General features: G+C 38.5%; 1 protein-coding gene across 1 annotated transcript in view; it reads right to left on the bottom strand.

Annotated features, from left to right (window-relative positions):
- The window catches only part of tex264a (testis expressed 264, ER-phagy receptor a), a 95879-nt gene extending 75106 nt beyond the window's left edge, over positions 1-20773 (bottom strand). The window contains exons 1-2 of the mRNA XM_084733671.1: positions 20260-20773; positions 495-716 (exon numbers count right to left, since the gene is read on the bottom strand). Of these exons, the coding sequence (XP_084589797.1) occupies positions 495-716; positions 20260-20517 (480 nt within the window). The 5' untranslated portion in view covers positions 20518-20773. The remainder of the gene's footprint in view (positions 1-494; positions 717-20259) is intronic.
- Between the last annotated feature and the right edge of the window lie 2082 nt (positions 20774-22855).

Here is a 22855-nt window from a genome sequence, read left to right as displayed (position 1 = left end):
TTTTGAGGCCTGTCCCGAGGACATGGAGCCCAGCATATGGGCCGCGGGACTCAGACGTACCTTCATTTCCTACTACTTCATCTATTCTTAATCTACTTTAAGGACCTCATCTGCTCATGTGATGAATTAAACAACACATGAGTGAGGGTCTTTTGACAAGCGGGAAGCAGAAAAGAGGACAGACAAGATCACAAGATGATTGCCATCATCCACTGAAATAAAAGAACAGAAGGAAGAGAATAGAAGGAAACTCCTGTCTTACTTTTTCATCTGGGAGAAGGGCACAAAACAAGTAATGATTATAGAAAGAAACCTTCTATTAAAAATTAGATATATCCAGAAAACACTGAAGACCTGCACGCTGTTTAAACCTTTACCCCTGTGTTTCTCAGGGATCCTTTTTCAATAAGAAAAGATATAAATTCTGAGACTATGTGGGTAAAAGAGCCAGTGATTACAGGTATTGTGCTAACATATAGTCATTTCGTCTGTACCTCAATGTAGGAAGCAAGCCTGGGGTAGACCCGGTAAGGTCCCAGCACATGAGACAGAGGGGTGGTGCAGGGGAAGGTGGTGGTCACAGCATGGCTCACTTCAGGCACAGAAAACACCTTGAAGCCAAACTTCTCATACAGCTTCTGCAGTTCTTCATCTGGCTTCTCTTCACCCTCACACAGGACGCTGCCCACCACGTAGCGACATTTCTCCGATGGCCTCTGATTGGACACAGAGAGGGAAAGAAGGGATATATAATAAACATTTTCAATAGGGCTACAACTAAAGAATATTTCCAATATTAAATAATACGGCAATTACTTTCAAGATCAATCAATTAATGATTTAGTCTATAAAATGTCAAGAAATTGTGAATAATGCTTGTCGATTATTTTCTCGATTAATCATCATCTTCTTTGATCCATAAAATGTCAGAAAATGGTGAAAAATGTTGATCAGTGTTTCCCAAAGCCCAAGATGATGTCCTGAAATACTTTGCTTTGTCCACTACCCAAAGATATGCAGTTTACTGTCAGGAATGAGGAGTAAAGAAACCAGATAATATTCACATTTAAGAAACTGGAATCAGAGAACTTTTTTCTTAAAAAAAAGACTAGGGATGCTCCCTTAGCACAGTTGGTAGAGCGTTTGCCCCATGTACTGAGGCTGTTGGTCCTCTGCAGCGGTCGCTGGTTCGATTTCCACCTGTGACCAATTTGCTGCATGTCATTCCCCCTCTCTCTACTCTCCTTCCTGTCATATCTTCAGCTGTCCCTATCTAAAACAAAGGCAAAAGCCCAAAAAATAATCTTAAAAAAAATAGTTACAAAATTGTTGGCAATTAATTTAATATTTAACAACTAATCAATAATAAGGTTTTCTCACAATTTAGTTTGGTTTGATTTAGCCATTTGTTGAAACAGGACAGGCAGACAAAAGCAGCCTTTTCCAGCAAAAGCCCTACTGCTCTTTTATCAAGCTGTTCGTTTAAATATTTGTGCTTCATTAATTAATGTGTCACCAGAATTGTTCAAATATTATTTAAACTGAAGGAAAAAAAAAACTTAATTTGGATCTCATTTAATATCAATTGTTGCTAAGGAAATGCACAAATTTTGCAACCCTAATCTTCAAGAGTCACCTCACACCAGTAGAAACTCCTATTTATTTATACTTGCAGGTCTATCAGACACTCAGCAGGTTAACAGTCGATGTTGGAGGAGCGTGTGTTTCTGTTGGACATGTAACTATTAATAACAACAGGTGACTGGTGCAGTCATTGCTATATCAGCACAAAACTGTACATGCGTGAAAGTAAAAATAGAAGCCATTTGATTTAAATTTGTGAAGACGTTGCACCTTCACATAGTCTGCCAAGTGTCACTGGACAGAGGGCTGTCAGTTCTGCTAAACGTCCTACAGTCAGATCACATATGTGGCAGCTCAAATTGTATCTGCACTGAAAAGCATATTAGTCATAGACACGTTTTTACACCTTGCTCTATTAAAAGAATTATTATAAATATTCCAAATAAGAACTCTTTTATATTTTATATTGTATTTTATACTGTATTTTACTTTAGTCGATTGTGTTTTACATGACAAGTATTTGTGTAACCTGCCACTTCATTACACCAAAAATAAAAGAATAAATAAACTGGTTTTAAACAATCATTTTGGCGAAGGTGAGAATAGAGAAGCAAACCCAATTTTTTTGGGAATATCATAAATGACAAAAACCCAGTTTGAGAACACGTACATATTACAATAAAATATATTTTGGGATATTCATTACCTAAGGAATGCAAAGTTATGCACCTTGAAAATATAAGTGATTATGTCATTAATAATTATGTCATTAACTAGCAAGAAGGCAATTACAAGATATTTGTACAAGAATGAACACTGTACTAACAATGATAAGAATGATGAGAGAAATTTATACAGTGAAAGAATTATCTATCTGCCTGTGAGAAAGTGAGAGAAAAATGTTTTTATTAGTAAACTGAAGAAACTGATGATTCATGACACAGTGGAAAATGCTCATGGACTAGCTGATATATAAATTTAAAGCCACTGGATTTGTATATGAAAAATTACACTTGCAACCATGAATGTTTTGTTTCTCATTTATTTTGTTTTCTTTTACAGTCTTTTTGGCTGAAAAAAAAGTCACAAGTTAAAATGTACAATGGTTGTATGCTCAAACAAATAAATAAGAAATAAGTTTTCAAAAAAATATTTTGTGAATATCAACTAACAAGTTGTCCCAACCACATATAAATGTATTCTCACCTACAAATATTTTAGAAATAAAGAAATATTGATAAATCTTCACAGTATTAACAATGGCGTATTTTTCAAAAGAACTGTGACATTGGTAGATTTTTTTATTTTTATCTTTATAGCAGCCCTGGAAGTAGCAGAGATTGTTCGTCTCGCCTGGTGACACTCGAGCGGAGCAGATACAATCCGACATGGAGGTTTGGCCTCGTTCACTACAAAGCGTCTCTGCCACCATAATGTTTCTTAATGTGCCCACATGTCTGCATGCAGATGAGAGAGACAGCGCTGCAATCACTCAGCGAATTGTCAGTCAGAAGAGGATCTGACAGAGATTCTCCCACTCACATCTGTTTGCAGACGGTTTGCAGTCTGTCTGCGGAGCTTCAGATGGAGAGTGGGAGCTGCTGTTAAAAGACCATACTGGCCTTTCTGCATGTTTTTGTCAACTTACTAAACATCACATCAGTACACTTCATGTTTCTGCCCACCATCTTCTAGATCTCGCCATACTAATTTAGATATTTAAGTAGTTTCCTAACTTACAGGCACACATGGGTAAATTAAACTTTAATCATTAATTTAGACATGAGAACTGCTAATAGTAATGATAACTTGGTGTAAGATATTATGTTTAGATTATATGTGAAACATATATTTAATAATCTAAGAAAACTAATGATATCACACCCCACAGAATAAATACATTATTGGGCGCTAATGGGAACTGGGAAATTATAACAGATAAATAGAGCCAACAATACAAAGACAACTTGCTCTAACTGACTACACACAGTCATCTACACACTCCAATAGAAGAAGAAGCGCAGCATGCTGTGGTTGTCATGCTCATGACAACAAAATGCTGCGCCTGGTTAGAGCCACGCAGCGTAGAGCCAAATATGTTGCTGCCTTTGTGCACATTTTTTACAACATGACATGTCTGATTTGACAGATTATTTTGATTAGTTTGAATTCTTTGGCGAAATGCTCTAGGGTTGGATGGTTGACAGTTAGCGACCACTGTGTCCTCTACAATCGTAACATTGTGATTTAAAAGCTTTTTGTATTGTGGGTTGAGGTAGGGCGTCCTTTCAGAGAGGCTATGAGGCATGAGTTCTGTTTCTGACACGTTAGAGAGAAAACAACTACGTCTGCATGTCCTGTTTATATTTTCTTATTAAACCTGCCCAGTAAGGCAAACCCAAGACGCTTAGTTGTATTGTGGGCTTCAATTCAATTGTGCCATTGTTATTTCTTTTTTTTAGTTTAGCTTCCTCAGTATAGCTAGCCGGCTAACTTTGTTTCAAGCATGACAGACAGTTACAGACATGGTGTTGTGGAGACAAAGGATTTTTCTCGGCTGAGTGAAACAGTTGGAGGCTGCCATCAGCGAGACAGTGGAAAGATGAAGTGTCCTGCTGATGATGATTCTTCTACTAGGCTTTTTTCCAGACAACAGCAATATCAATGTGCACTTCTTCATCATCTAATTTGGTGGTTATACTTAACTAGAAAAAAAATGAACATTTGAAGATTCAGATTGATCATTGTTTTTGTTATAATAGTGGTGTCAGTTAGATTTGGTTCAGTCAGAGCTCTGAAACAATAAATCATCCATCTTTGCTCACTAAATCTGAGCCCGTTTTAGCTTCAGGTGTACATAAAATACAGGTTATATTAACATGTTCTTAAAATCCAAAAATGTGAAATTATCTGCTACAAGAGGCAGATAATTATTGGTTATCATCAGCTGAAAAAAAGTCCATATTATGCATCCATAATTTGTTGTAAATGGCATAAAATCTGTAAAATCCCTGGTATGATCTTGCTGCTGGTTTGTGCTCTGTGACAGTGGCGGTCTGTGAAGGGCTGGCACTGAGGGGGCACAGATGGGAGCCAGCAACACTCATCTTCATGTCCCTGGCATCCTCGCATAATTATCACATCTAAACACCACAACCTTCTCTTCTTTTCCATCTCTTTTCTCACATTTAGGGATATTTTTGACTGCATTGTGCTGCTACTACGCTGCACTATTTCCACTCTCCTACTTTGTTCATACAGCAGCTTTTGAGGCGTAATTCAGTGCAGTTGGCTACCGGTGAGACTCCCTGGCTGAGATAAATCTTTTTGATCACCCCACCCATAACCCTCATGGCCTCTTAATGTCTGCATCATGTGGGTAATAATAATGACTGACAGTGCCTGTTCAGCATGAGCAGATAATCTTTACCGTCACCTGACAGAGACCCTTGCCACCACGTTCAGTGGTGAGTCAGAGAACACAGATCATCTGCTTTTGACAGGGAATTATTCATTCAAGGCAGCATGAGGTAGAATATATCTATTTACAATGAAGCAATGAGTCACTGCAAACACAGACAGTCACAATGGCTTTACAAGCATTGCCAGAGTAAATCATTACAGCAATGTGACGATAATGACATCTCTATTTGAAATCTTTGTAACATGTATTGAAGAAATTTTTGAATTTGAATTAGATGGCGTCTATTTTGACAAAACCTTCACTGACATCATTAACTTGATCACCTGACTCTTCCTCTAGCTCAGTGGTTCATGGGACCAGAGACCCCCTAAGGTTCATGGCACTCTGCCAGGGGATCAATGAATAGATTTCTGCATTTAAATTGTCATGATATAAAAAATGTATTTATTTATTTTCACAAAAGGCTGTATAGTTCAAGAAAAAATACTTTAATGGAGCAATATATAAGACTCGGGTTAGGTATAGGCTGACTCCCTATGATCTGTGGTTGAAGCGAGTTGTTTTCACCCGCCACCTCCTCCCCAGACTCAAAGCTCAGGCAGGTTGCAGTGACACTGAATCTATTAACACAACTTTATACTTTGACACTGAAAAGCAACGAGACTGACACTGTAAGTTGATCAACTGTTCTGTAATTTGTGTGTCGAGGTAAAGCTAAGCCCGTTACTATGAAAACAAAAGGCCACTGCTCTGAAAATACACACTGTGGAGTTGTAGTTCAGTGTTACTCCACCCCTGGCAGGTTTAAACATTATAAACATCTGCTCCTTCTGCAAGATTATTAATGATTTCCTATGATTCATTATTTAACAAGATAGTCCAACAAATACATTTCTTTGTATTATTAAAATCCAATCGTGATTTTTTTTTTCCTGTAAATCAAAATATGACACGTGCTTACATAGGCCCGAACAAGCAGATTTCAACCATTAACGTCATGACACCCAACCATCTATCATTCTTCAACTTTTACAGCCACAGAACTAAGATTCATTGTTTAGTTGTTACGACACGTCCACTTTTCAACTATCAGATTAAATTCCTCCCAGCATTAAGTCCCACTTGTCTAACCTGTTTCACCTGAAAATACATCACAATACAGAAGCTTAGATACATACAAAATACTGCTTTATTTGGACTTTAAAGGAACAGTTCAAGTCAGCGACGTTAATCCATCTAGATTGTTTTGGTGTGATTTGCCAGATGTAAAATCACATATAACATAATCAGACTACAATAACATTTGTCCCTCATTTTGCTAGTTATATTAAACAAAACTCTTCGTACAGGTAAAATATAAACTTGAAAAACTGAAAAAAAGTTTCCAATTGGATTTACATTGTAATTACTAATTTAGATAACATAATTTTGTAAAAAAGTAACACAATACAATCATACCATAACTATATCAATACTGAGTTATCACCCAGCTTTATATTCCATACAAACATAATTGTCCAGGGCCTTTGCGTCTTGGCTTTTCTTTTTAAACAACTGAATTGCATTTTGTGTGTTTTCATCCAAATGGATTTATGTGCAGGGGTTGTTCTGCATTGCCCTCTTTCCCACAAATATATGAGCTGTCAACAAGCCGGCTGTACAGTGAAACTCCTTGTCAACACTGGTGGTCTATGATAAGACGCAACAATAACCATTCAAACGGAGAGGGGATAACAACTGTCCTCCCACGGTTTTCCTTCAGTATCTTACCATCTCGCTATCTCTCATGCTCTCCACGCTGATAGACTAGAGTGTGTTAGCCAAACCAGTAGTTCACTAATGATATCATTCAGGGCTCGAGCTATCATTCACATCCCACACAGTGGCAAGAACAAACAGCCACCCTGACTGCATCTCATCTCTGCTTCCCTCCAGATAACTCACCCCAGAGACTACAGGCAATTAGGAAAGAGAGGAACACTACTCCATGTACTTGACTTGTCTTGTCTCCCCGACCAAAGTTGGTTTGTTTGGGTCTGAAATTCTAACACCACAAAAAGGTAGGAATTCTGTGATGTGGGCCACGCTGGGCAGCGGCACTCCAAAAGTCAGCTGCTGCCAAAGCTGTGTTTTGAAAGACAGCATGCGATTCCATTTTTCACAGGTAGCGGAGGAAAGCCGACTGTGGCTTTTGATTGGCCGGGGTGAGAAGCAGAGAGTCAGATAATGGGAAGACTGTGAAGCTTTTACCTCTGAAACTGAACACTGACATATTACGTTCCTGTACAGAGCTGCAGAAAAACAATTCGGTTAAGAGCTACTCGTAAACTCCTCTGAAAGCACACTATAGCTTTCTGCAAGATTTACAGAAATGTTTAATTTCAGCTGAATATGCCTCTGCTGATTTCATGTACCGCAAACATTCGTTTCCTATATTTCCCTATGCTAAGAGAGCTCGTTAAAACAGGAAAAAAAGACGTATATAGCCAACTTTGGCGGAGCTCATGGCCCACGGGACTCTAGGATGGCTTTCCTTCACAAATGGTGCCATTCCCATCTCCACCTGAATCCCCTAAGCTAGGTCTCCAAGGACCTGTTGGGAGGAAAAGTAATTTCAAAAGCAATTCTTTGCTTGAGGCTACAAGGGCCTTTTTTGATGGATGAGGGCTCTCCAACAATAAAAAGGCACGGCTGACAGAGGTAATTCTTTATTAGCAGACACGTAATGAGGATTTACTTCCTTCATCTTTCCACCTCTTGGCCCTGCATCTCTTCCCTCCTGGCTATCACCACTTGGGATGCATTGCTTAGAGCGCTGGCCCCGTTCACAATTGGTCATTTCTGAAGTGTGAGCAGGTTAGGGAGGACAGGGACCAACAAGGCAGGCAGGCAGCTAACACTCTGCCTTACTGTAAAGTTAAAGACAGGGATCATAATGAGCATACCATACCCTACATGACCGAGGACTATTACCATGCTCATTAAAACACAACTGCCAAGCGGTCGTTCAACAAAATGCAAAGCTAAATTAGCAGAGTGGGAGCGATTAACATTGAAGGAACATAACATCAGCTACCTCTTTAAATGAACCGTATAAACCATGTAAGTCAGCATAGCAGCACTGCTGTGAGGCAGGGGACTTCAAGTCTTCTAACTCTAATTCAAAACAATAGAGCCAAACCGATATATTGGTCTGCCAAGATTACTGTCCCAATACTGGCCTATCACAGATATATTGGTCTATATTGGTATCGGCATATATGTTGTCTGATATGCACTGATATAAAAACTTTTTTTAAAGAAATAGTCTGTAATATATTTACTTTAATAAATGATAAAATGACAATGATATGTACTCAGAGATCAATGAAACATGTTACATTGAAAAACTCACTTCTCTGACATCAATGCTGCAGCCACGGCGTCCTCCTTTGAAATTTTTATTCTGGGCTGGAATTGTGCGTTTTGTGTTTGTAAGACTGTTTCAGATGAACTAGAGTTTAAATTCATGCAGAACGCTCGCTGAGTGAGTAAGTGTCTGTTTATGAGTCATAAGAAATCATTAACAATCTTGTAGAAGCCATAGATGTTTATAATGGTTAAACTGAGCAATATGTTAATGAATCTGGCAGGCCTGGAGACAGGCAGCCACTTAACTCAAAGTCCAGAGTGTGTATTTTCAGAGCAGTGGGCTTTGGTTTTCGGGATAATGTGCCTAACTTTACATTGAGAGATAACTGACAGTTATAAACAGCTGATCAGCTCAGAGTAGAGGTCTCATCATCACTTGTTATTGTCAGCTGACAATGTTGCGCATGTCTTGCACATCTGTGGAGCTCCTGCAGCGTGTGGAGCTTCCCCTGTAAGTGGTGAGGGTAAACCCGTTTTTATTTGTTAGTCTTATAAGCAGCATTCTGCGTATATTTGATCCTTTTTCTTCATTCAGGCTTAATATAAACATATATATTTTGCTCCAGTTATGTTTACTTATGGTTATTTATAATTATTAAAAATATTTTTGAGAGTACAATTTCAGTGACCTGATATCTTTTAGAAAATAAAATTAACTGTTAACAGAACCCGACCAATATAGGACTTTTGAGACCAAGTCAGAGACTGAGACCGGCTTTAGAGGGGAAAAATTAACTGATTACCTATATAGTGTAGTGTATATTGTGAATTTTGGAGCTGGAATAAAAATAGACCATTTTCTATTGCATACTGATTTATATAATGATATGTGGAATATTATATTTATTTAATGTGTTAATTAATTTAACATACATATGCCAACCAATTGTGGAAAGGAAAAATGGGAAAATAAAGAATCAATGAAAATGAAATAAATAGCTAAACATTGTTAACATCAGCACTATTCAGTATCAGTCAGTTGATGAATATTTTAACTGGTCAATTACGCAGGGAGCTTCTCTTTTTATCCATTACACAAAATCCAAAACTCTCCATCTTCTGCATTTCATGCTCTGTAAAAAAAAAAGTTTTTATATTGGTGCTGATCAGTCAGGTTCTAATTGTTAAACTGAAAAACATCCTGCTTCCATTGTATATATATTTTTCATAAATGTTAACCACTTTTGAGGGTTCATTGCAAAAAATGTGTGTTTATTTCTATATGCTATATTCTGTATCTTATATTCTGTCTACAGAATATCAGCCTATATATTGAGTAGTGTGAAGTGTCTTACTTCCTAATAATTGTATCGGCCCCAAAAAAACAGTATCATTTAACAACTACCAAAGCGCTGATGAAATCAAAAGATTTTGAAAAATACGTGACAGAAAAACTTGCCCTTCCTGCGGTTGTTGGCACACTGGGTTTACCATTAAACCAGAATGGAGTTAAGAGGCTGTGATTGTACAAGGGTCCTTCACTGCGCTGCAGTCAATAAATCTGCAAATTTGTAGCCTCTCTGGACCTCTACGCCATCTTCACATCAACGTCTGCACTGAAGCGTGACAAGCAGCAAATACAGCATTCACAAAGAACACAACAACTTTGTGAAGAGTACGTAACAGCCCCCCAAAAAAAACATTTCATCTGCCGTCCAATTGCATCTGATAAATGTATTCGCACAAACAACACACATCACTGCCCTTGCTGGAGAGCTCTCTCTGTCTGTTCGGTGGTATCATTTTCTTTCTATATCTGGAATGTGGAGACAGATGGTGTTTAGGGCACGTCCATGAACAAGCAAGGAACCTGACACATGGGGAGCAAGAAGAACAGGAGACTACGGGATAGGCAATCTCTCAACAAGAGCTGTCTTTCACCTCAGTGTGCCAGAGCGATAACCTGTCTCAGCTGATTGGAAGCCATTCGCCCCCCTACAGGCAGACGAGACAGCAGAGACAAAGTCACCGGGGAGGAAATTGAAACTAATAGGGCTGCACAGCACTGGGACCACAGGTATGCTGTGATGGACAGTTTACAGCTGAATTAATGGAGCAGTGATTGCAGTGAGTAGGTATCCTTCCCCAAACAGATGCAGTTAAAGCAAACTGATTTAGCAAGAAAACAGTGAGGGATACTTTTAAGAGCTGCTATGATTAGTCCCTTAATTGATTAACCAATCATAAGAAAATTCATTGCAAATGAACACTTAACGCATAATATGCAAGTTCTGTCACTAGGAGTCTCTCTCACATTAAAACACTAACAAAAGACGTAGTTTGATGACATCTGAAGTAGCGTGGGATCATGGCAGTTGTTGTCTTCATAGTTAAACAACCATCCTTGCAGATGAAACTCTATCTGACATGACCCCGACAGACTCAGGCAGAAATCATGTTCATAGATGAGGTGATGTATGAAGTTTTATCCATGTTCTGTTTAGTCACATTCACAGACTTTCTTCCGAACTGTTTGAAATATCAAATATAGTATTGCATGTTTTCCCAGAAGTTACAGCAACTAGTGGCTAGTAGCATGAATAAATTACAGATTTCTCTAAGTTAAACATCATTGAAAGCATTTGGGATACAAACCCAAAAATTCAAAACACAAACTCTACAAAACATAATATCAAGTTTAGCATTTTTAGAGATTTTAAAGCAGAAATGTTACACATTATAGCTTTAATTCTTAAGGATTTGCTGCTTTTTTTTGTGATTTGTGACCGTAAAGTCTTTGTGCTTTGGACTGTTGGTTGAACAAAAGAGGAAATTTGAAGACATTACTTTGGGCTCTGGGAAATTATGATAAGCATTTTCATAATTTTTGACATTTTACAGAAAAAAGATTAATCTATTATCTATTAATCATGAAAATAATTGGCAGATTAATCAAAAATGAAAATAATCGTTAATTCCAGCCCTCATCATCGTGGAATTTGGGCACATCACAATGACTGATGTAATATTAAGAAGGGCTGCAACTATTCATGATTAATCAATTTAATCATTTAGTCTCAAAAAAGTTATGAAAAATTCTCATCACTTTTTCCCAGAGCCCAAAGTGATGTCCATAAATTCCTTCTTTTGTCCTTTCAAGAAGAAGAAGAAGAAGAAGAGGAAGAAGAAGATGGAACCAGCAAACATTTTACATTAAAAATAACTGAAAGAGTTAACTGATTAACAAATTAGTTGGCAACTCATTTCCTTTCTTTATTTCTTTTTCAGCCAATTGATCCAATTCATTAACGAGACCAACTGTGTGATAATCTGCTAAAAAAATAAAATTTGACTTGACTTGACTAAGCTACAATGATTCTTTGATTAGTGTGTCAACTATTAAATTAATCATCTATTTAAATCAAGTAATCCATGTTAGTAATTTAAGTTTGAAAAAAAAGCTATTCTGAACATCTATGGGCTGTGGACAAATCAAGACACTTGAGGATGTCATCTTGAGTTTTGAGAAACACTAACATTTTTCACAGTTGTCTGACAGTTTATAGACCAAATAACTAATAGAGTAAATCCAGCAAATAATCAACAGATTAATCAATGAAAATAATCATTAGTTGCAGCACGAGACTGACAAAATATTAAGCCACCTGAATACATCATTGTTTGTAATGGCCATTGAAAAGAGAATTAAGACTTATTCAAACTACAAACATCAATATGTCCTCCTTTGGACGGGGGGGGCCTTCAAGCATCCAAATCAGATTAGACATTCGCTGCAGTGACGAGGCGTGGGCCCCAATGGCCCCTTGAGTCAGGAGCCAGTGGAAATCTTTTTTCTGCCTCTCTCTCTTTCACCAAGCGCAGCTCGGTGCCTTTAGGCTGTGCTCAGACTTAGCTGGTAATTACACATGGCATCCTGGGAGTTCTGGCATGTATAATTACTGGCGAAGATAAGGAGCCTGCTGGAGGCAGGACACAGTTTTCCTTCGCCACAGTTGTTGAGCTGGGTTCACCACTCCTTGGCCAGCTGGACACAGTGTGGCACTCCTCCAGCCAGATGTCACCAAGCGGAGAGATAATCTCCTCTAATAGGAGATATGAATCAATTCCTGCCTCCTCTCTGCATAAGGCTTACTTCCGTCTCTACAAATGTTCAACTGTCTTTCTCCACCTCCTTGCTCTGCGTAAGCTGCTCTGATAAATATTCGACAGTGTAATCCAATATCCTGCGCATCATAACACAGGGTGAAAAGCCAATACATGTCACAGGATTGATGGCACAGAAGATTTAAAGGCATTCTTCACCATCTTGTTTCACTGACTAATCACAACATGTCAGCTTGCAGAGAAATCGTCTTCCTCGCTGCACAGTTAGTGAAAATGGATCAAAACGACATCCTAAAAATACACTCAACGATTGTCTTCCAGGATAAAATAGTAGCTCAACACTTAATAGATTCTGCCTTCTGGTTTTGCAGTATCTCACTCACTGTAGAGATGTCCATAAACATTAACAGGGTGCTTTACTACTGGGAGAGCAGGCTTGTCCACAATCTTGCATAATATTGACTTGAAGACCTGTGGGACCAGACTTCAGAGTATCAGCGTATTTATTTCTCATTTTATATCCACCTTTAAAAGCAGCAACTCCTTGCCAGAAGCCCCCCTTTCATGTTGTTGCTGTCGACCGACAGACAAGCGGCAGTAAAATGCTAATAAATTTGACTGGGAGTGCGGCGATGCTCGGCGCTCTGATCTGAAATTCCGATTGATGAATTGGAGCACTGCGAGACTCTCAAGGTGAGTCAGACTCCTACCAATTTAGACCCCCTCTCTTCTAAGACAGTCCCACACCTCGCCTCATCTCTCACTGCCACTCCCATATACGTCCACATATGACATTTCATTTTCTGCTGCTTGTCATGGAGGGCCACAAGTGGGCTTTGCTTCAGAAGCTGAAACAAAGTGGGAATTCAGCAGATCAGACGATGAACCAAACAGCAGCTCTAGTTTAGCCTCGATACAAACACAACATGTTATCAGTGTGTCAGAGGCAGCTGCACTTACTGTGTAGTTCTAACAAGTGGACAGACTGTGATCATACTCACTGCAGACAACACAATGGTTAAATGAATAGTCGATCAATAAATCTTAACTACAATTTTAGAAATAAAGCTTCTAAAACGGTTCCTCTTGAAGGGTTGAGGCTCTACTCCATTTTCTTGTGAAGAGTTCCTTGTAAGACCAAGGATTCCAATAGGAACCCTTCTCATGCAAATACATTTTTGGAAGAAAGAGTTCTTCAAGGACTGTTGAAATCCATGAAGAACTCAATCAAGGGTTCTTTGTACCATATATAAAAAGATTCAGGGGATTCTGCCTCTACATAAAACCTTTGGAATATAAAAGGGTTCTCAGCAGAACCCCTTTGGTGGGTTGCAGATATAACCCTAGAAATATAAAAGGCTTCTTGGTAGAATCCCCTAGATGGGTTCTAAATAAAACTCATGAAATATAAAAGGGTTCTTGGTAGAATCTCCTGGGTTTTTTGTACATTAAACCCTTGGAATATAAAAGGGTTCTCGGTACAACCCCCTAGTTTGGTTCTCATTAGCACCCTCGGAGGGTGGAAAGGTTCTGGATGGAAACCCCACACAGGCTTCTGACTGCAACCATTACACCATAGAAGGGTTCTTTAAAGAATCTCTCATAGGGGGTTCTGGATGAAACCTTTCACAGATGGTTCTGAATATAACCCCTTATGTTGGGATCTGGGCAGAATTGTTTGATAGAGCTCCAAGTGGAACATTTATAAATTTGCCTATGGGGGAAAGCCAAAGAACCCCTTCTAGTTAGAACCTTTATTTCTAAGAGTGTACCTACAGAACTAACTCTGTCAGGACAATGAAATTGCAGTGAGCTTTGATAATTTATTTCATGACACACACACTGGCCTCTGAGCAGCATCACTGCTGCCTACTCTTATTAATGACTTTTGCTCTGGAGATTCCTCACAGACAGGCAGCCTGCTGGTGGATTTTTTATTTATTTATTTTTTTTTACTTCTTTTCATTCTCCAACACAACAAAGAGCTACAACCTAGGAATTCAATGATTTAGTTTGTACTTTATCTAGTCTGGGATTTGTTCAATAGTTGTGTCAAAGCCCCATTACAGCAGTGCCTGAGGCAAGTCTGCCTCAAATTGTTTTGGTGAGTTTTAAGTGTAACCTCAGATGTTGTGGGTAACTGTCCGGTTGACTTGACCGCTGTGTGCCAAGCTGCTAAACTGTTCAATCCCTCGGGCCTGTGCGATAATAAGTGACGGCAATTATGAGCATACATGCAAACACACACATGCATGAATGGAGATACACAAGCAAACGGCATCGGGAAGAGCAGCTCGATTTAGTGCTAATTGGTGTTGCCTCAAGTGCCTCAGCTGAGTGAGGTGAGGATGTCAGCCACCCACCTTCACCAGTGCAGACCAGTAAAATCAGATGGTCCACAACTGTCCAAAGAGCTGTCTGACCGGACACATATAAAGTAGATTTAGTCACGATAACAGAAGTCTAGTCTTCACATTCTGTGATTAATTTGGTCCGTTGGTGCAGTTAGTTTCGAAGGCTGCATCCTGAGGACACAGAGTTCTGCAGGCTTTCATCATAGTCATTAAACTGGGACTTTATTTCAACTTGACTGCAGGATGAATGCAGATGACTGCAATCTGTTGAAAACCAGCTCTAATCTCTTTCTAGAACCAGGAGTAAAAACCACTAAAGTAGTATCAATGACCAATTACTACCCAGTCGCACGTGTTGGTTTAAAATTTCATTATAATATGATGAAATTCATTTTTGACTGAATGAATTTGAAGAGGCTGACTCACACTACTAATGCCCTGGTAATAAATTAAGTATAAAGATCAATGTGGCTTTGAGGTTGCGCCCGCCTCCCACACAACTCAACTCAAATGCTAACACTGCCATCTAGTGGCTGTAGTGCACAGTAACAGTAAACCAGCTTAAATGAACAGTATAGGGTGGATATCTGTTGTACTGAGTGTACTCATTAATAAGAATATTTTCTGAATAAATGCTCAGATGCAACCAACTTAGATGTAGCTCAAAAACATCAAAACAGTTTCTGAATCTCTCTATATCTTCTAAATTTGCAGCCCATGTCCACACACTGAGTCCTGCAGCCCATTGCTGCATCTCCTCTCGCTCTCTCTCCCCCATTTCCTGTCTGTCTACAAGTTCTACAGTCCTATTAAGACTAAAAGCCAAAAAATAATCTTTTAAAATAAAAATAATACTAATATACTAAATTTTCCAAACTCTTTCTGAGGTTTTACAGAAGCAGCTCAGACCAGACACAATTCTGGCAGTTTTTGTAGCGAAAGCAGCTATGACAGAGCTGTCAAACAACCAAAACTATATGGTATGTTTTTGACATTGTTAGCACAAAGACTGATTTTATTAAAGTGGAAACCGAAAAACTTACCCACTCATTTAAAATTGCTGAAAGATGTAATGAAGCACTATTACATTTTCACTGAGAGGAAAGGTAAATTTGTTCTATTTCATATGCAAACATGTATTAGACTATTTCAACAAGATAAACCCATTAACAGTAGTTAATAACAGTGCTATTTACTGTGATATTTGTGACATCCCTTTTTATTTTTCTTTGTTTGTTTAGGGGGTTTTCTGAATATTTGATTTTTTTTTCTTCCTTGCACTAAGATATGTACAAATTATTAGCATAAAAAAGATGTAACTGTAATTTAAAAACACCTCAATAAACAGAAGTTCCTTTTCAAAAAAGAACAATTTAATATTTTCTCCATTCTGAACTGGTGATGTGACTGATTTGTAAAATTACACACATTATAGAACACTTATGACAAAGTTAAGGGCATGGTAGTATAGAAAGAAGAGCTAGCTGCTGCTAACAATGGATGAAGACGCCACCTTATGTATTCAAGCCAAGTCAAAACATGTTGTGAAACACAAGTCGCCAAATCCAATGTAAATCATTTAAAAGTAGTGAGGAGAGCTGACCTTCTGAACCTCTTAAACATCTCAGAAGAACAGTGTGTCCAGTGTGATTTATTCTTTAGTATAATTACTCCATTAAACTTTAGGACAGAGTCACATAAAACAAGAATTAGGCCTATTAGTAACTAGAAATTCCATTACAGCCAAAGTTCAGCCATATGGCATCACTCCAGTTTTTAGTTTAATTATGTTGTTGGTGGTGAGTAAACAGACTTGTGGTCTGTGTAAACTAAGAAGGGCAACAAATTCTCATGTCACCAAACAAGCACTGAACACAGCAAACAGCTGTGATTACAGGGTCAGTCAAGAATTGAATGCTTACTACTGAATACACTAATAACACCCCACAATTAGCTTCAATATATTATTAGAGGTAGAAATAGTATGAGAATGACTGGGCCCTGATTCTCTGGGTCAGTGGAAGTAGCCAAAGTTTTTATGGCTGCTTCCAGTTCTAACAAGTCAAAGGCTGATTGACATATGCAGTTTGGGCTCCTAAACTTTGAATCAATTAAAGGTACGGATCAGATTATTTGACGTGGGATTGTATGAGGCACTTATCAATAGACAGTGTATTACCTGCAGTCAGCACACTCCCAGTTTGGAGAAGCAGAGAGGAGTACCAGCACAAAAGCAATGCAATGTACTGCTGTGGACAGGGATAGCAAGAAAAGTTTTTTCTAGTTACTTAAAAAAGGTCTGACTGACTGTCTTTCCAAACCAACCAAACTGAATAAGCAAATTCAGTACTTTTACCTTGTAAGACAGGAGTTGGTGGTCTATCACTGCATTGAGCTGTTTGTTTATTTGTTGAGTTTGGTGACTCAACCTTTAAAACACCAATTTGCACAAATGAACTAACTAATCAAGGCAGCTGTGGACCAGCCACTCCCGTGTTCTGTGAGGTAAAATGTCTGATTTTGGCAACAGAATCTGACTGGTTTGGAGAGTTATATTTTGGCGTACATAACTGGAGTTTCCCATCAGAAAAGGCTGTCTGACAGCAAGATCAAGCAGTGAGAATATTCTAAATATAGCTTACAATTGAAATGAAATTGGTTTTCTTAGGTGGACATTTTTTATTCGGCTCAAATAACTTTTGTTCCTGACTCCATCTATAGCTTTATATTGCTTAGTTTCCTACGCCGGTGCTCCTCAGTAAGTGCTATCAATAAGTACCTCATATAACCCCACTTCAAATAATCTGAACTATTCCTTTAAAGTATGTTCACACATACTTAACTTAATTTATTCCTGTAATGTCCTATTTATCCTCTGTAATGTCTGATTTATCCCCACAAGGAAGTCGGAGGTCCATACATCTTCAGATCATGTCAAAATACACAGGCCCCAGGACAGAGTCACCACATCTCTATAGAAATCTTTACAGACTTCTGAACATCTTATAATGGCCCCTTGACTTTAAAACCCTCTACAATTTCTGACACCAGCAGAAAAGTTTTAAGAGCTCCTCAATGAACCTCCGGCCACAACTTTCCACTGACTCACAGTCAGGGTTTCCACTAAAAGCCTTTACTTAAAAAAAGGACAGCGTGCTACAGAGAGACTGGCAGGGGTAAGCAGAAAGACAAACACAAAGTGCTGCCATTGTGCCACATTCTTTAGTCCACAAAGGATCACTGAATTATGATCTAGCTCAGCAGCAGGGCATAACCAAGTGCTGCATCTCACGGTAACTGAGACAAAGTGATCATGTATGTGTCACAAAGTGTCAGAGACCAGACAACACAATAAACTTAACAATATGAACTATTCTATCCAACACCAAGTCTATGGTCCTTGTCAACAACTCAGACTGGGTTACTGTGCACTTTTGGCTGATCTGCCAAAAGCCTCTGTTTTGCCATATTACTTATCAGATGGCTTAACTCATACGACCATGACAAACTCAGTACCCAAATGTCAGCAGAACTGACTCAGTATAAGCTAATCAAAGAGCAAACCACATTGCACAGCTAATTTTGTGAACTGTCATTCAGTCATAAAAATAAGCTATAAATAGGCAATATTCAGCCTTTGAGAAATGTTATCAGACTGCACACCATATGTGCATGTACTCTTCCCGTATCAGCTGGGAACTCAGTAAACATTCTCGCCTAACAAGCAGCTGTTGTGCAGACAACTCTTGTTGACTAAAAACACAACTCGTGATGAATGGCAAAAGGGAAAATAAAAGCAAGAGACAACCACAGATCTCAGCTGAGGAGTGACCCACTTATACAAATTTAGGATCAGAATGACAAAGGCATCATTGCTTCTTGCAGCTGGATCGCAACTGTATTGTCATAACCATTTGAACTAGACCAAAAGTGAGACAAAGTGTACTTTTCAGGCATGTAGCACCTTTCTTCAGACACATGTGAAGAAGCTATGTTTAGTTTGGAGTCCCGTTGCCATCTTTGAGTCAGAGGCAGAAAACCACTGAAGCACCCTGGAACCACAGATGAGAGGGGAAAAAATATCAACAGTGCAACGTGGCATTGAACAGCTGACTGGTTTCATCATTCAGGCTCAGTTCCTTCAAAAGGCTGCTTGTACAGTTAACCCCTCGAGCTAGGCATGCTGAATTACACCGAATTACATAGTTATACTGTACATTACACTTCCATGTCATATGTCCAAGACCTTCTGACAGAACTGTTGCTATGTAAAGTAGAGACACAACCGAATTAGAATCCAAAGTCCAAAATTACCCTTTTTATCCACCGGCCACAATCTAATAAATGTCCTTTTTCTTTTTTTACATGAAGTGAAGCAAATCTACCAGCCACTTGCATATTTTATATGCACTTGGCTTGTGGCTGGGACTAATTTTGTGCTGTGTTGGAAACTCACTGTTAAACAATACATTTTTGGAAGGATAGGGATTCCTTAATTAATTGATTAGTTGGAGAGAAAATAATCAGTAACAATTTTGATATTAGTTTTGTTTTAGTCAAGTTTAAATAAAAATCATCTGCTGGTTTCAGCTCTTTAAATGATGATTTGCTGCTTTTCTTTGTCATATGACAGTATATAATACATATATATTTTTGTTTTGGACTGTTGGCTGGACAACGAAAAAAAACTATTTAAAGATGCCACATAAGGCTCTGGGAAACTGTGACGGAAACTTCAACAATTTTATAGCCCTATTTACATTACACTTTAAAATCTCCAGGATCCTCTAACAGGAGTGTGGCTAAGTAGATAGGCCATCATATCACTAGATTTGTCAAACATTTTTTTTAAAGCTAATTGGTTGGTTTATGGATCAGCTGATGTAGAAAAAAAAATAAGCTGCAACAATTTTGATAATTATTAGTTATTTTAGTCAAGTTTAAAGCAAAAATACAAAACATCTGCTGATTTAATCATCTCAAGTTTAATTTCTTTATGATGTATATGACACTATGTTTGGCTTTGGACTGTTAGCTGGGGGGAGCTACCACATTAGACTCTGAGAAACTGTGTTGGCAACTTTTACAATGTTATGACAATTTATAGCCATATATACATTTAATTTTCATTTCTCTGGGACTTTATAACAGGCCTTTTGCTAATCACACTACATATACAATCACAATTCATAAGATACTCACTGAAATGGTGTGAATTTAAGTTTTATATGTGTAACATCAAATCCTTTTGTGTAACCTTTAAGACTCTGCACAGGTTAAACAAAGCATATCTCACTAACTGTAACATCTTATCAGGAAACAAAGTACACTGGGTTTTGTGGTTATGTCATGAGGTCAAGTGTAAATACAGATTCAGTGCAGGGTTGTGTCGTTACACTGACAGGTGTTGGGTCCTCTCACCTGTTTGGGGTCATCATAGAAGACACCGATGGTGCTCAGCTTTGGCCCAATGCTGCAGCTCTCTGTGTAGGCTGCACCGCAGTCCTTGTATGATCCCTCTTTGAATTTATAAGCAATGGTAAAATTTCTGATAGGAGGGGGCCCGGTCTTTATAATCACGTCAGACAGGAGTCCCGAGTACAGCAGGAAGCCCCCGATGGTCACAATCAAACATACCAGGAGCACGACCAACAGGAGCACCAGAATCAAATCAGACATGGTTTCTCAAAGCGGTACAGCTAACAGTCAATACAATCTGCAAAAAAAATCTGTCAAGCCTGAACGTCCTCCCTCCGGGTCACATACACCGAGACAGTGGTCCAGCAGAGTGACACGACAACACAAAAAACGTGACTATTCAGTGGACGGTGTTAAACGTGTTTTCTACAGTCGCAATAACCTGACACGAAATAGGAAACACTCGTCAAGTTGACATGAAAGGCAGTTTGTTTATGGTATTTCCCCAAACAGTGGAACATGCTTCCCGAATAGACCATTCTCCTCTACAAAGGCTGAAGGCGTCTTTTTTTTTAACATTTAAATTACTTTTTAGATATTAAAAGCGCCGTAAAAATGTTAAATATACATATTCTATACAATTATTGATAAATATCACCCCTCTTGATCAATATAAATATGTCCTTGGTTACCATAGCATCCGCCTTTAGAGCAAACCTACCCCTCTCTTTATTACATGGTTCAATCCAGGACGCTGAGCAGAAAGAGGTTTCTCTCGTAGAGAACCCGAGATCAGAAAGATCTCGCGAGAATCGTCAATTTAAAACAATCCATGATAATTTCCTGACCTTAACGAAGTCTTTTCTGTTCCTAAATCTATCATTAAGTCTTTTCCACACAATAAAGCATAAATACTTTGTACAAGGTGTTCACTTAGGAAACAATGCTTGCAAATCTCGCGAGAGTTTTGCAATTCGAGGGTTCCCCTCTAGACATAAACGCAGAAAGATAGAGGTAGGATAATAAGAGGTCTGAGACAAAAGGCAGCGATTTCCTGCATTTTCATTGAAATATTTTGTTCTGTACATGATGTGAAGGACTTATCTATAAGATGTAGGTGCTGTCAGACTGTTTTTTAGAAACTGTGGAGAGAGTTTTTTGGTTTTGTTCAATGTTAAATTCATTAAGGCCAACATGTTTAGCAAATCAAATGGATTAAAGTGTGCGGCAAAAGATCTGTGAGCCCAAAATAAGTTTTGAGAACAAATTAGGATGGAATCAGTTTTAATAGATCTTTCAAAGCAAAAAAAAGTACAGCTTCCTTCCCTCACTACAGTACATTCAGAGCTGTTTGCTGTCAGTATTTGGCAGTTTATATGCATGGCTTGCAAATTTTAAAGCTGCATCAGTCAATTTTTGGCCACTAGGGAGAAGAAAACTAACAAAACAAGCTGATGAATATACTAACATATCACTCACTTAGTAGAAGTCCTTGCTGGTTCATCCAGTTCCTGAACAAGGATCTGATTAGGGTCCAAGTTATTTTCAATTTAATTGGATTAGAGCTCTGCTATGAGCACCTAAGTAGTGGGTCATAATCGTCATATGAGAGCAGTGGTGAACTCAGGCTGTCTGAGGGGCAGGGGCAAAAAAATACATATAAATAAAAAGTGCATCAGCTGTATATATCAGACCAGCAATACATCATCCAGTCACAGTCAGCAAGACCATGCTCCCTTCTGGGGGAAAACTCACAGTTTCATGTAATGAGAGAGATGGGAAAATGGAGAAAAGAAATAGATTTACTAATCCATCACAATCTCTGGTTCTCCATCCTTTCTGAAAAGGAAGGAATCCCCAAAAGAGAGTAGTGAGAATGTCTGAACCTCCAGAGAACCATGCTGCTGGAGCTGAGTCATGATGTTACAGTACAGCAGCATCAGACTGTCGTCTCCAACTAAATCTCAGCCTACCTCAGATCAAAAGTTGTCCATTGACAGGTTTTGTTATTTCCAGACAACATTAAGGCTAACGATACCTGGTAACTGAGTACTAGCAGTGTCTGGCCACTGTGTTGGTGCAGCTTGGATACATTTATGGTTAAACTAAGATTAAATTGCTTTATTATGTGACTCAAAAATACAATTGCGCTTCATCTAAAGACAAAACTGAGTAATGGAAAATATGACTGAGCTCTGTGACCAAGTAAACCTCCAGTTTGGGGAACCAACAAATTGGAAATGTTGACTTTTGTATCCAAATAGCTGAAGAATAGTTTATGTCAAAGCTGTTTTATAATGGATTTTTCCTTCAACACCTAAGAACTTACCAGGAGTCCTTGATGGAACAGATGCAGCCAAGCCTTTTGCCAGTTTGATTTATTGGCTGAATTTGGGATTAAGAGTAATAAAACAAAATAAGCCCTTGTATATTTGAAAAGGGTTGTTAAAATTAGTTTTGTTTGTGACTCACAATGTATTTTGTATCACCTGGCTCATGTTGCTGTCTGCAACTCAGTGTTGATGCTGAATATTAACCACAGATGTTAAATAAAGACTAGATTGAAAAAATAAATAGATGCTGCTGTATAGTGAAATCG

Source organism: Lutjanus erythropterus, chromosome 2 (genome assembly GCF_056507025.1).
Source record: "Lutjanus erythropterus isolate fLutEry1 chromosome 2, fLutEry1.hap2, whole genome shotgun sequence".
Taxonomy (NCBI): Eukaryota; Metazoa; Chordata; class Actinopteri; order Lutjaniformes; family Lutjanidae; genus Lutjanus; species Lutjanus erythropterus.
The sequence above is the reverse complement of the archived record's forward strand: the minus strand, read 5'-3'. Positions and strand labels throughout refer to the sequence as shown.